This window comes from Manacus candei, unplaced genomic scaffold (assembly GCF_025592945.1).
Source record: "Manacus candei isolate 608988 ecotype Guabito, Panama unplaced genomic scaffold, ASM2559294v1 h1tg000018l, whole genome shotgun sequence".
In the NCBI taxonomy this organism is placed as follows: Eukaryota; Metazoa; Chordata; class Aves; order Passeriformes; family Pipridae; genus Manacus; species Manacus candei.
This window is the reverse complement of record NW_026138066.1, coordinates 11,984,166-11,997,779: the sequence shown is the minus strand read 5'-3', so window position 1 is coordinate 11,997,779 and position 13,614 is coordinate 11,984,166. Positions and strand designations below refer to the sequence as shown.

Genomic DNA, 13,614 nt, shown 5'->3' with positions numbered 1-13,614 from the left:
AAATAATGGTTAAGTCTCATGCTGGACTTTTGAACAGGGTTGAATTTTACCACATCTCAAAGTGTGCAATATAGACTGACTAAAACTTGTCATTTAAGCCAGAAAATAAAGGTACCAAAGCTGTTGCTCCAGGGACCTTCAACCTGAAGATTATCTTTTTTTCTTGTTTGTAGGTGGGCTTTCGTTCTTCAGACTATTGATGGATGGAGTGCCTCCGCATATCATTCATTCGTATATGCGTGAAGTACAGGCAGACAAAACTGAAGCCAAGTGAGAGTCCGTCCACAGTGTTTCCTCCCACTGCACTGGAAGTTGGTAGCAGAGTAACAGCATTTGAGTTCTTGCAATCACAGAAAAAAATGTGCGGTTGGAGATTTTGTTATTTTTTTGCCCCCCCCCTTTTTTTTTTTTGTTTTCTTTAATTGTTCTTTTGTTTTCCCTATCTGCTCTTACTGAAAAGAAAGAATACGCATGGATTGCTTTGGGGTTGAAATGAAATGAACTGAAGACAACACACATTTTGTAATGTTCGGCTTTATTTTCTGTTTGATATTGTGTTCTGTTTTTTAATGAGGAAAGAGGAGAAACTGTGTAATAAACATGAGGAGGCAGTTGGAGTCTGTACCCGCTGGCACAAAGCATATCTTTCTCAGACTGGAAGTACATGGATTAGTCAGTAGCTGTGCAATAAGACCCTTGGAATACATACCTCTTTGATAATGTATCTGATTCACCTGAGAATTGTTTAACACAATATGGTTTTACTATAATGTAGCTAATACGTATGTACTTAATGATCATTTAAGCTGAACATATCTTCCTATAGAAGTTTTGATTTCCTAAATCCAACCCATCAGTCTCTCAACTTAACTGAAATTGTTTTATTTAATGTACAATAAATATGAAGTGTTTAAGATCTACTAAGTTCTTGTTTACTATTTTTATTGGTTTTCTTCCTGTCTCCTCTTACATATACACATTTAAATATTTTAAATGTTATAAATACCAACCACAATGCCTTTCATCATTGTGAATCCACCCCCTTTCCTCAGCAATTCGTGGAGCTCTTTTAGGTATTGTATCTGAACAGGGACTCAGACCAGAGCCCTAGTGAGTTCACTGTGCAAGGCAAAAGTGCCTGAGACGGGGCAAAAGAGCTGCATTACTTCTCCAACTCTGGCATCATTAACTTCTGAGTATTTTAGGAGTGGGGGTGATTATTCCCAAGTCTCCAGCAAACTCTGAAGTACGTGAGACACAAGGTCACACATATTTTGGCCAGGTTGTCAATTCCCTATTGCCCTGTCGTTTATTTACCAGTTCTCACTCTGGCTATGCAGACAGGGCAGGTTATGTGCTTACTGGCTAATGATTGATCTCCAATTACAGTTTAGAAAGATAAAGGTCTACTTAGACCAGTAGTACATTACAAGATGTTTATTTGATGTTAGTGCATTTTCAAGCATTCAGCAGTCAGTAATTATGCAATAATAAAGAATATGTTACTATGAACTGCCACGGCTGAACTGGTGTTTTTGCAGTTTAATTAGCTCTTCTTACACTCTGGGGATCTGGATGCATTTTCTCGTGTTGTTCTGTGAATTTTACTTACTCACTTCTCTCCGTCCTTTCTATCTTTGTGATTCCTTCAGTAGTGCTATCTGTACAGGGAAGCATTCTGCATTTCCAGCAATCCTGGAGAACCACCCCCACCCCACCCCTGCATTTCCCTGCTCCTGACAAAATCAATACCCTCCTACACATTCATTCACGCCTACACATGAAAGAAAGCAACACATCTAGTAAGACAAGATATAAATAAAGGATTAACAATTTCTGTTTATTCTGTATATCACCAGTGAATTGGGACTCCATCTATTTTGAAGCACAGAAGGCTGCGGGAGTGGGTCAGTTTGAATAAATGCCATGGAGGTTTAAGCATTTAAGCACGTGGCCCTCATTTAAGGTAGTACCAGCCTGTTATAGTCAGCCCAAAAAGCTACAGTTATTGTGAGTTTGTGCTTGTCAGTACACCAAAAATGATGCACACAACCATCTCCACTTTGTACACAATGATGTTTACAGCTCCAAGTTTGTGTCTATCTGCCTCCTCGGTCTTCATAAACACACACATAATAACGTGGAAGCCAGCATAAACCTCAGCTCCTGCAGGCCCTCTGACGATGGAATCAGCTGCTCTAATTTCTACCAGATGCCAGCAGTGTTAAACGACAAGCTGAACTAAGCTACTTTTCCCCATGTGAACGCAAGTGTTATACTCAGATGCCCTCAGTTCCTCCCCAGTTGCGTTTCCCAGCATTTGCCATTGGCCATCTCTCGGGCTGGAGATACAGCACACCAGCAGGAAGTGCTGGGTATCGAGCTGTGGGTGGAACTGAGATGAGTGGGCATTAGTGTGCTATAAATTCATGGTCTCACCAACCATGCTGAGCAGCCAAGGCTCTGGATTAAAGATTAATTGACTTTGACAGGAATGATTGAATGGGGTGGGACAGGAAAGGGACTTCCAGTCGATCTAAAACAGGCTGCAGAGCCTTATACAGAGAGAATAAGAAAAGGTAAACTTTTGATTTATGACAATTTGTTTAATGGGATTCTCCAGGGATGATGTTTGATAGATAAAATAGTGACCAAACCCACAGAGTTCAGAAAATGCTAATGAAATCTGCAGCTAATACCAGCTTAGGAGAATGAAGATGTGCCAAAGACAACAACAAGTACAGGCAAAATAACTTATGGTGAAATAGAAGCAGCAGAATATCATGCTGTAAAAGATATGGCACAATGCTCTGAAGAATAAATTTCTCCAAAGTCATGTGGAATTTTCAGGTAATTAGTGAACCTGAAAGAGACACAGGAGTAACAGAGGACAGCAAATAAAACCTGGTCATATGAGATAAAGTAGCAAAACACAAAAGCTAAGGAAGCAGTGAAACTAGCAGTAGTTTTGTGCATCAGGTTGTGCTCCCTGATGCCTCATAATATGTGAAACCAGTTTAAGTCTTCAGCTAGATGCATTATTCATATCACCTGTTTGCTACGTACTGTCTCCATCAACTAGTATGTGCTGAGGTTATAGTTCAGCAGAATCTTTAATCGGATTTTTCTTTTCTGCACACTTTCCTGCATCTAGTAAGAATTCAGTATTTTTGAAAGCTCTGCCTTAGTGTACATAAGCCGGGGAACATTAATCCTTGGACTAAGAAGGCAGACCCAAACATGTAAACACACATAGATATATACACACACACACACAAAGATGAATCAAGGTTAATTTTAAAAAAGTGGGTTATTTTTAAGGAAGTCAGAGGAAAATATTTTGTCTTCCTTTAACTTGCTCTCCTTGCCCATGGAAGGGCATTTGGCATATAAATGTTATAGTTGTATAAACACAGATCCATTCTTGAATTGCTGTATGGGGAGCTTGATACAGGCACTGTAGTTACCCAGTTGCACTGCAAGATTGTGGCTACTGTCAGCACACTTTTCCCTCACCAAAAACAATCTCAGAAATACAGGAAGGGAAGGAGTAAAAAACCACATGTAATCTTGTAAAGCTTATTTAAACTGGGATATGCCATTTATAAGGAGGTCTTTATGGAGAGTCAGAAATTTTTAAAAATATTCCTCTTATAAAAAAATGTTTCAAGCTTCCTGAACTTCTTTATGAGGGGAAAAAGAAAAGTATAATATTGCTACCTTTTACAGAGCATTGTGAAAGGACTCTTACTTTATGAAAATCTTTTGTTGCATTTTGAGATTCTGGAGCAAAAGGCATTCTATTTTAAGCACAGAGTAGTTACTGTCACTTGATTTTCATGTCCTGCTTTCCTGACTGACAAGTGAAGCTGCTGCTTTGCTGAAGCAGAGTATTTGGAAGCAAAACGTGTCCTGAATACTGAGGAAGTAGTGAAAGTCTAAACACATTGGACCTTAAATCTATGTGCTCTTGTTCTGTACTTAGTTTCTGAATATTTTTTAAATTAAAACAAACCCTTCTCCAAGCCCAGTGACTAATTCAGTAGGGAATCTGTTTCTTCCTCTACTCATGGTTTTTTATGCCACTTACTTTCCCCTCCACTTTTTTCCCTAGTTTCTCTTCTTTAACTCTTGGTATCGCAAAGAGCTTGAGCAACATCTCCATAAATACCAGTACCATTATATTCATTGGTGACAGTAATGCACAGGGTACTGAAAGAAACAGAGTTTTACATTCTTCTCAGTGATCCCAGTGGACTGGGGATCTCTCTGGTTGTAAATTTGTCACATTTCCCTTTAGCCATTCTCTAGTTGGCTGTTACCTCTTCTTTTGCTAGCAGTTCCTCTCTTCTATGTTTTGGCCTCTAATGACAATTGCTGTACCATACTGTACCATACTGTTTTTTAGTGATCTGTATATTAAATCAGGTGATGAATGACATAGCACTTGGAACGTGCATACTGCCTCATGGGATTTTGAAACCACCCTTTAGCCTGACTCTTGCAGTAAAGAAACCTACTCAAAAACATATTAACTTTATCAGTTGAAGTGAATCAGCTCCCTTTGAATAACAGGAAGTGGCTTTGTCTGGCCAGAAAGCTGCACCTTCTGGCTCATAATGGAGTAATTTAAAAAAGAATTCCAAACTAAGATGTCATTTGGGTTTATAATACTCATTGCAGGATGCATTTTACACTTGCTACTTCATCTTTCACACAGCTCACCTTTCCTCAGCCTCCCTCAGAAACCACACACCCTTGTAGAGATTCAGGGATACATCTAAAATTCTTCACATGACCAATTTAAATAATTTGATGTGCCACTACTGAAGAAGTGCATTTGTTTTGAAGCGCTTTCTCTATGCAGGCCAAGGAGGTAAATTAAGTCCTGTGCTAACACCGTGTCCAGGTGTCCCACAATATGTTAAGACCAGAACTCCCCAGGCAAACCACGCTCCAGTCTCCTCTGGGTGGTGGAGGGACCCTTGGCTGACAGAGTGGGGTCACCTCCCTGCAGGCCCTGTCCTGCTGGCTGCAGGGAGGTCACCTGCTGCCCTTATACTTTACTCCAGCAAAAATCCTTGCCGGCCACCTTCTGCGTGCCCCCGCTGTGGCCATCATCTGCACCATGAAACGCGTGAAAGTAAAATAAGCTGAATGAGGAAAATCACAGGGGAGAGGGGGATTGGACCCACGCTGCCCGCATCCAGGAGGGGTGAGAGGTGGGAGCATCACCCCGGGGACCAGCACGGCCCGTGACTGCCCACGGCCCGGGGGACGGACGGGCCCTGCCGGGGCGCACCCCCGCCACGACCGCGGGCTTCCCCGGCCGCCGGGGGATCCCCATCCCAGCACGGCGAGGCGGGGCCGCGCCCGCTGCGGTGGCGGAAGAACGCGGCGCCCTCGGGGCGACGGAGCCTGAGGCGCGCCGGGGGTGAGGGCGCTTGCCCTGGGCTGGCCGTGGCGGGGGCGGCCGCTGCCCTCCGGCCAGGCCGCTGCTGGGCGTCGGCCTCTTCCGCCGCTGCCCCCGGCCCGGCCCCGCCCCGAGCGGCGGCGGCTCCGTGACCCCGGTGCCGTCCGGTGCGGCGGTGCCGGCATGGCCGTGCCCTGGGCTCTGCCCGCGCCCCTCAGCCCGGCGCAGCTGAAGCGCCTGGAGCAGCACCGCTACAGCGCGGCCGGGCGCTCGCTGCTGGAGCCGTGGCTGCAGCCGTACTGGGGCTGGCTGGTGGAGCAGGTCCCGCTGGGGCTGGCGCCCAACGCCATCACCATGGGCGGCCTCCTGCTGAATTGCCTGACGGCGCTGCCGCTCATCGCCTGCTGCCCCAGCGCCGCCGAGCAGGTACCGCCAGCCGCGGCCGCCGCCTCTCCGGCACAGCCCGACCCCTTCCCCGCCGACCGCCCCACGCGTCCCGGTGCCCGCTGGTGCGTCCTGGCCGCCCATGGAGGCCCCGGGCCGTGCCCCGCGGGGTGCGGTGCCCCGTCACTGGCGGCTGCACCGGGCGTCCCGTGGGAACGGGGGCTGAGGCAGCGCTGCGGGTTTGTCCTGAGAAATCAGGGGAGCGGCGGTGCGAGGCTCACACTTCGGGGCAGCAGGGGTCAAGCTGGAGATGGATGTTAGGGTTTGAATGCCAAAATGCTGTGAAAGGACGAGGTTCAGTGGGCTCCGCTCTCCTGCCCGGCCCTTCGCTGACCAGAGGGCCCCGCGGGGCCGGGCCTTCGGTGGGCACCGTCCTGCACTGCACGGTGTGGTTCGCACTGGTGCGTGGGACCCCTGACTCCTCCACCGACCGTCATATCCCCTGTGTGCCTCAGCTTGCTGGGTAGGAAAGGTAACCCTAGGGGCTCGGGAGGAACGCTGTAACACAGCTGTGACCAGCTGCTGGTCAGGAGAGAGAGTGCGGGATGTGCCCAGGAACGGGGCAGGGCTGGCTGGAGCTGGCCGTGGGATATGGCTCCTGCCCCTTCAGCATCGCGGCTCGGTGATGTCGCAGGTGTGTTAGCTGATAGTAGCTTAAATGTTTCCTGTCCTCGTGTGGGAAATATTTAATCGCTTTAACTTCTGGAGGGAAAACAGGCTTGTTAACGTGGGGCTGCTGTCACTTGAACTGCGTTGCCTGCAGTTCCTCTGACAATTTAAGGAGCTCTGTCAGTTTCGAAGCCTGTTAGAAGTTTCCCATTGCAGTCTCTTTATGGTGGTTAGGGTAGCAATTATCAGGGGAAAGTTGTTTTATGTGGGTAAAATACCTTCAAAGGTGGCAGTTTTCCTTGTGTTCTGGTGGGCTTAAATCCTAATAGCAGAGGTTGGCTGTTGGTTGTTTTCATTTTTTTAATTACATAGATTTACTTTGGTGAGCGTTCGTGCTAGAAGAACATTTCTTTTTCTCTAGTTGCTTTGCCCTTTGTGCTAGCAGAGGTGTTTGTGACAGACATATCAGGAATCTGATGCAGATCAAAATTAATTTTGCTTTGATCTTGCCCTAATCACTGCCCTGATATACATCACCAGGCACTCTGGCATTCAGTAGTAGGAGAAGGGAGAACAGAGGTGATACCGAATGGTTGGAAACCACGTATTGTCTTCTAGTGACACTTTTGGAATTAAAATATTTGTGGAACTGCTACCTTTAGCTTAGCTTTGTGATGAAAATATCAGTCGAGTGCTAGCTATGTGTCTGGATGTTCATTTTAACTTTTTCTCTTTGCTATTCAAATATAAAAGCAGAAAGTAAATGTTAAGTTATTTTCTCTTGAAGACTCTTGTACCAAAAGAAAAAAGTTGTGTTACAGACATCCAGGGAATTATTCCTTCCAAGAAAGCTTAGGTTAGGTTTCAGGAACTTTACTGGTTTTGTGGGTTTTGAGGTGTTGTTTTTGTTTTTTTTTTATTGTGGAAGCTGAATTTTATAAGAACCTACAGTTTGGACTACACGTTTTTGTTCAGATGTCAGTATATCTTTTATAAATATGTACTGTGAAGCCAGACTCCTGTTGTTTTGTTTCTTGCCTCTGCACTGTTGAGAGTAGCCCTGATTTTCTCTTGCTGCATCACTTTAGAAGCATCATTCTCCTTTGCTTGTTTAATGACTCAGCTTGTCTTCCACCTAAGGTGAGGTCACGTTTCTGGATGGCTTTTTGAAGCTAAAACTGTTGCAACACTAATAGGTGCTATACGTGCTGTTGTAATATCTACTTTGTAGTTTTGGCTGGGAGGTGTAGACTGGATGGGGTAGGTGGAACTGAAGATGATGTTAAAAATGATTGAAATCACAGATTGAACTAATATCATAGTGAACTTCAGCACCACTTCTCCATATGGCCTAGGCAACTCTTCCATTCATGAACAAGTCTTGATTACCTGATGGACAAACAAGAACTTGTTCTATTCTCTTGGTGGAAGAGTGGGTGAACTGGATAGAAGACTTGGATAAAATAACAAGCAGGTTTTGGTTTGAGTTTGTTTTTTTGGGGAGGAGGGGGTGGTTCTGAGTTGGTTTGTGTGGTTGTTTTTTATTCCCTAACCCATTTTAAGTGGGCCATTTTGTTAGGCCTTTATTAAAAACACAGAAGTCTTGATGTTTGTACAACCTGTCCAAAACAAGTAAGACTGGTAGCTGAAATCCCTCAGAGAGTAGCTGCTGACGGATGCTTGGAAAAGACATATTTCTCCAATATGCCCTTCCAGCTGCCAAGGCTGTGGTTTAGCAGTTTCTTCACGGGGGATTCTTCTTGGGTTACTTGCTAGAACAGCAGCTGATGGATCTGTTTCCCCATGGACACTTTCCACCTCGTGATTTTGCCCTTTGAATTAGTTGGTTTGAACCTGTTTGTTCTTTCAGCTTCCGTTATGTCATATTGCAGTGATTTCCACAACTCATACTGCTTACCCCCAACCCCAGTGCAATTAATGTCTCAAACCATACAATGCTCCCTTGGTCTCTTAATGTAGAGGCATTATTTCCCTATACACTGTTCTTTTTGTCTTCATCAGCGTCAGTAGCCACTAAAAGCCAGTTTGTTACTGACCAACACAGTATGTTTTGGATTTATAAATTATTGTCTGCTTCAGGAATGTCTTCTTGTCTAGCAGGAACATGGGTTGTTTCACTGCCTCCTGTAAATGCACGTTTCAACATAAGCCTTCTTATTTGCAGCTAAGCCATTAGCAGATTGCACCCTTCAAGCACTGTTGTAACCAAAATCCATGTGTGTGCGGTTTTGTTGAGTGTTTGTCCTGTTTCCTACCCTCTGTAACTTAGGAGAATAATCTATAAAAATAATATACAGGTGTGATGGTGAGGTCACCTGCACATTTCATTTTCTGTGGAGGGCTGAAATATCTGGTTCACTGTGACTGCAGCCTGGGTTATATTTTGTTTTGGGGTTTTTTGACACTAATTATAAAATATTAGGAATTAAAAGTTTTGCTGACATTAACTATGAGCAATGTGTATTTGCTGTGTTAGAGTGCAAAAAGGAGTGCTTTTTAGGTGAGGATTTCCATTTTATCCCCCCCATTTGCCAGTGAATTGTTTTGCTCCACTGCCAGCAGACTTCTCTGAAGTAGCTACAGTCAGTTCATTAGGTTTTGCAGGTGAATCTCATGTACTCCTCCCCATTCTGGGTAAAACTGGGAAGAGAACTGACTAGACATAATTCTCTCTATTTCTAAAAGAGTGAAAGGAAACTTGGATCCTCTACTGTCATGGTTGCTCATGGAGGGGCCTAACTTTGGTAATCCTTCAAGCTCAGCCACAGGTCTCTCTAAAAGCATACAATAGTTGAGTGGAAGAGACCTTTAAAAGCCATCCTGTCCAACCCCCCTGCCATGAGCAGGGACATCTTCAACTAGATTGGGTTGCTTAGAGCCCCATCCAGCCTCACTGTATTTCCAGGAATGGGGCATCCACAACCTCTCTGGGCAACCTATGCCAGTGTTTTACAGCCCTCATCATAAAAAAAAAATCATCCTTATATCTAGTCTAGATCTACCCTCTTTTATAGAGTCATAGAATCTTAGAATGGTTTGGGAAGCTGGAATTTTAGGACAGAAATGCACACTAACTGTAATTATTACTTTGTATTGAATTTATATCTATTAAAAAAAATCTCATAGCAATTACAGCAGGATCTCAGCAAACAACTTGGAATAGAGGGAAGACAGGAAGAGAAAAGCATGGATTATGGATATGCAGTTCGGGCAATTATAGCAAAAGGGGGCAGGGGCTCAAGGGTTCTCATGCAGAGGGAAGGACGGGAGGCTTGTGATGGCTATCTCCATAGAATTGTTTAGGAAATAGTGTAGTGAATTTATAAAAGGATGTCATACCTTGCTGAAACATGCTGTTTAGAAAGCCATACATCTAGGGAGACCAAAAAGCAGTGGAGGGTCTAGGTGACTCCAGCTATCTCTACTGTTAACTGCTTGGAGGGAAAGGAACATTGGTGAGGTGCTGTCTCTGCTTCTCTCTCTCTCTTTTTAAAAACCTTTCTTAAAAAAAAAACCAACAAACTTCTCCAAACAAACAAACCACCTTTAAAACTGAAAGAGGGATTATCTTGAAGTTTTTCCTGCCAGAGGGAAAAATGAGGGGAAGATATTCACAGGCATGATATTATGTAAACAGCAAGGGCACAACTGAGGTTTTTAGGAGAGAGAATAGAGAAGAGTTCGAACTGGAGAAGCTGCTATGAACTGGGTGTGTGTGTCAGTGGGGGAGAGTATGAAGGACGAATCCCCTGACCGTGTAGAGAAGTGTGAAGCACTGAGTGGAGTGGGAAATTCATCCAATACCAATCAGTGAGGAACAGAGGAATCAGTTGTGAATGGGAGAAGGAGGTTATTTGGCATGAAATAAGACAGTGAAGGTCCAGGAATCCTGACACTTGAAGGAAATGAGCTCTTTCAGAGAGCTTGTTGGAGAGAGGAGATGCTACAGGAGTGCAGGGAGTCCTTGGTGTGCATGTACTTGGACTGCAGTATGATTTTTTTATTATTATTTTTATGATTTTTTTATTTTTTCAACCCTGCCCTCTTCCCCTGCTGTAGTTCAGGTTTGAACAGCCCCCTCCCTTCTCCTGCTGTTAGTACAGTTGCACACAGTGAAGAGAGGGAAATGATCCATGTTTGGGAGGAAGAGGGAGGGAATCCAGTCAAAATGTCCTTCTCTGTTCTGGATTTGTTCCAAAGAGGGGGCCATGTAAACTGGGGCAAAACTATTAGCTGTGGATTGAGGAAGTGAGATTATGGCTACATGTGATGAGTAGTTAAGGGGAACTGAATCTTTGAATATTGCAAGAGCTTGGCTTGTTGAACTCTTTGGACTTTGCTTGAAACAAGTCGTAAGGGATCTCCCTGACACATGTAGTCTTCTGCAGCTTTGTGCACTCTTTTGTGAGGTGGAATCACAGAAGCAGAAGAATGGTTGCTGTTCTACCTCCATTGTTTCTGAAGGAGAGGCATGTCACACATACCTGTCAAACACAACATGCACGTGGCTTATTGTTTTAGCACCCTCTGGTTCAGTAGATGACCGAACCTGCTGTATCGAATCTGTGTGTGACAAGATTCTGGGGCTGTATGGTCTTTCAGACATCCTTTTGAGTTGAAGCAGAGAAGTATCTCCTCCACTGCTGGCCTCCTTCACCCAGGTTTGTGTTCTCTTCTAGTTCTGTGAGAATAGCATCTGGCTCTGGCCAAATAATACATTTGCTTGGGCAGGATATCACTTCGGGCAGAGATAATAAACACCTCATCAGTGAAAAGCTGATGATTATTGGGAGCCTCCTGACCTTTCTGCTCAGTCTGTTGGCCATGTCAGCATTCTCAAATGTTCCCACTTCTCTAATTTGTGAACTACTTGGGTCCAGCGTGGGAAGCTGTCAGGGGACATCCCTGGATGGAGAGCCAGGCATGTGAGAAGGCGGAGGAGACAGCAGCTGTAGTTGTATTGAGAAGGGGAATAGCAGAGAAAATCTGTGGTTTGGAAACCTCTGTTTACCGTTGGTGGTTTGGAAAACTGTTTTTTACTGATTAAAACATTAGAGCATTCATTTAATATGCGAAATGACAGTTGATCACAAATGAATTTTGGTTATTACCACTTTGGGTTAAATTTGAACTGACAGCTAAGGGATGAAATGCTCCAGATGGTGTTTCTAAGCTCTCAAACACCTGTTCCCCTGTTATTAACCAGGATCTTTTTCCCTTTTCCTCAACTGTGGGAATACTGATACATCCGCTACAGGTGCTAATGGATACAGATGATCCTTGGGAAGAAGGCGAACACTCTCTCCCTGCCTTTCCAGATCAAGGGGCAGAGTGCTTTAGTTTTGGAGTCTAGGAGGACTGTTGCTTTGATTTGTACCAGTAGGAGCTAATGCAAACAGATTTGGATCAGCAGTCTGAATGATTATACCTGTATTATAGCTTGCCAAAAGCCATTTCTTTGTCAAAAAGATCTAATAAGAGAAGTTTGAGTTAAAGCTGATTTATTTGTTTATTTTTACATTTAATGTATTACATTTGTTTTGCAGCAAGATAAATGTAGACAGTGTTACCTTGAGCAGAAATTCTTGCATCATGTTCTGTGGGTTGTGGAAACTTTCATAAACTGACTACAGTGACCAACATGCAGGCCTTCTGGTTTGGTTAGAATTGAGGCTGTATTTCTCATGGAGCTTGCATTTAAAAATACTGTGCTGATGCCATGCATGCAGCATACAGCACTACAGCTAATGATAAAAAAATCGTGCCATAACATGTTTCTCTTCCTTAGTGGTATTTCAATGAGGGAAATGATCCAGTTAAATAAGAAAGTGCCCATGCTTTGGCATTTGACTTCATTGGTGATGTGCCTCACGCTGGGGTGAATGCCAAGTGGCTAAGGAATTTGGCTAGCATATTTAGCACTGGATAGTCTGCTTTCGTCTGTGGTGTGGAGAACCTGATAACTAAAGCAAGCTAAAATCTATTTCAGTTAGAGGTGTATGGTTGCAAAAGGAGGGGAGCCTAATGCAACCAAAAAGCCAGTGTTGTCCTGTGCAGAATTGCCAAGCGTGGCCTTGTTTACTTGCTAAAATCCAGGGATTAGGATGTCAAGTTTTGATAGATCTCAGTCATTTCATAACTGGTAGAAGCGTGTCGCAGCAGATACGCCTCGTGAAACACTGCAGGGTATCTTTGTGGCACTTCACGGTAATATTGGTGAGATCTGATCTGTCTAAATCTGCTTAATAGCCTTTACTGGACTTAGGGAATACATGAAATCATGTTGGTCAATGTGTGCTGCAGGAGAGGAATTGCAGAGGTGGAGTGCCACAGCAGCTGTCCCTTACCTGGGAGTCGGAAAGGATCCAACCCTGTGGGTGTTCATCTTGTTCAACCTGCAAGTTGCATTTCCAGCATTTATACCTGACTTTTCATGAACAGTACTTCTAAATGCTAAGGATACCACCTGACACTACTTGAGGCAAAAATGTTACCTGTGCTTTGTTCAATAGATGTTTTAAATAATTTTTATCAAAACTTAATTCCTAGACGAAGTCATACTGACTGTGTACATGGAAATATTCTTTTGAAAAGAATGACTGCAGAACAGTTCCTTTGAACCTAAGACTGGTGTTAATGTAACTAATTCACAGCTCATTTTGAAACTCTGATAGTGTAAATTAAGTAGATAGTTGCTCCTGCATGTTTAGTGAATTACTTAATTTCTCTAACCCCATCCAAAGTGCCTATGTAGTCAATTTTTCTATGTTGGAAAAAATACCTTTCCCTGAGGCTGAAGTCTTTATTTAGTAAAAAATGTAACAGGTTTTTATATGTATATGTTGTAAATCTGAGCAAATCATCTAAGTGTCTATCACATAAAATGCTGAGAGCTTTAGTAAGGGCTTTGCCACTGCTTTCTTTCTTAAAGATTAATCTTATTTTTATAACATTTTTCAGCACAAAGAATGCAAATAATTACAGAAATATGGTGGTTTTAAGGTAGAAAAAGAAACCAGCTGATGCAGAAGAGAACGTAAAGTTTTAGGGTTTTTAAAAGTAAATAGAAAGACCTGTGTTCCACTGGTGTATCTGAAGTAGTTCATTACAGTACTTACTACAATTCA

At 43.7% G+C, this 13,614-nt stretch overlaps 2 protein-coding genes across 6 annotated transcripts in view; both read left to right on the top strand.

The window, feature by feature from the left end:
• MYBPC1 (myosin binding protein C1) overlaps window positions 1–924 on the top strand; it is a 74,982-nt gene extending 74,058 nt beyond the window's left edge. For all 3 annotated transcript variants that reach the window (XM_051784683.1, XM_051784684.1, XM_051784682.1), the window contains one exon: window positions 174–924. The gene's annotated coding sequence lies outside the window, so the exon portion shown is untranslated. The remainder of the gene's footprint in view (window positions 1–173) is intronic.
• A 4,548-nt stretch (window positions 925–5,472) lies between these two features.
• The window catches only part of CHPT1 (choline phosphotransferase 1), a 21,283-nt gene continuing 13,141 nt past the window's right edge, over window positions 5,473–13,614 (top strand). The window contains exon 1 of one of the 3 annotated variants that reach the window (XR_007904099.1): window positions 5,473–5,839. Coding sequence is in view for 2 of the 3 variants with exons in the window: in XM_051784722.1 (XP_051640682.1) it covers window positions 5,597–5,839 (243 nt within the window). In the remaining variant the exon portion in view is untranslated. Of the gene's footprint in view, window positions 5,840–6,092; window positions 6,120–13,614 lie in introns of those variants that run through there. The other 2 variants (XM_051784722.1, XM_051784723.1) reach the window with 2 other exon arrangements.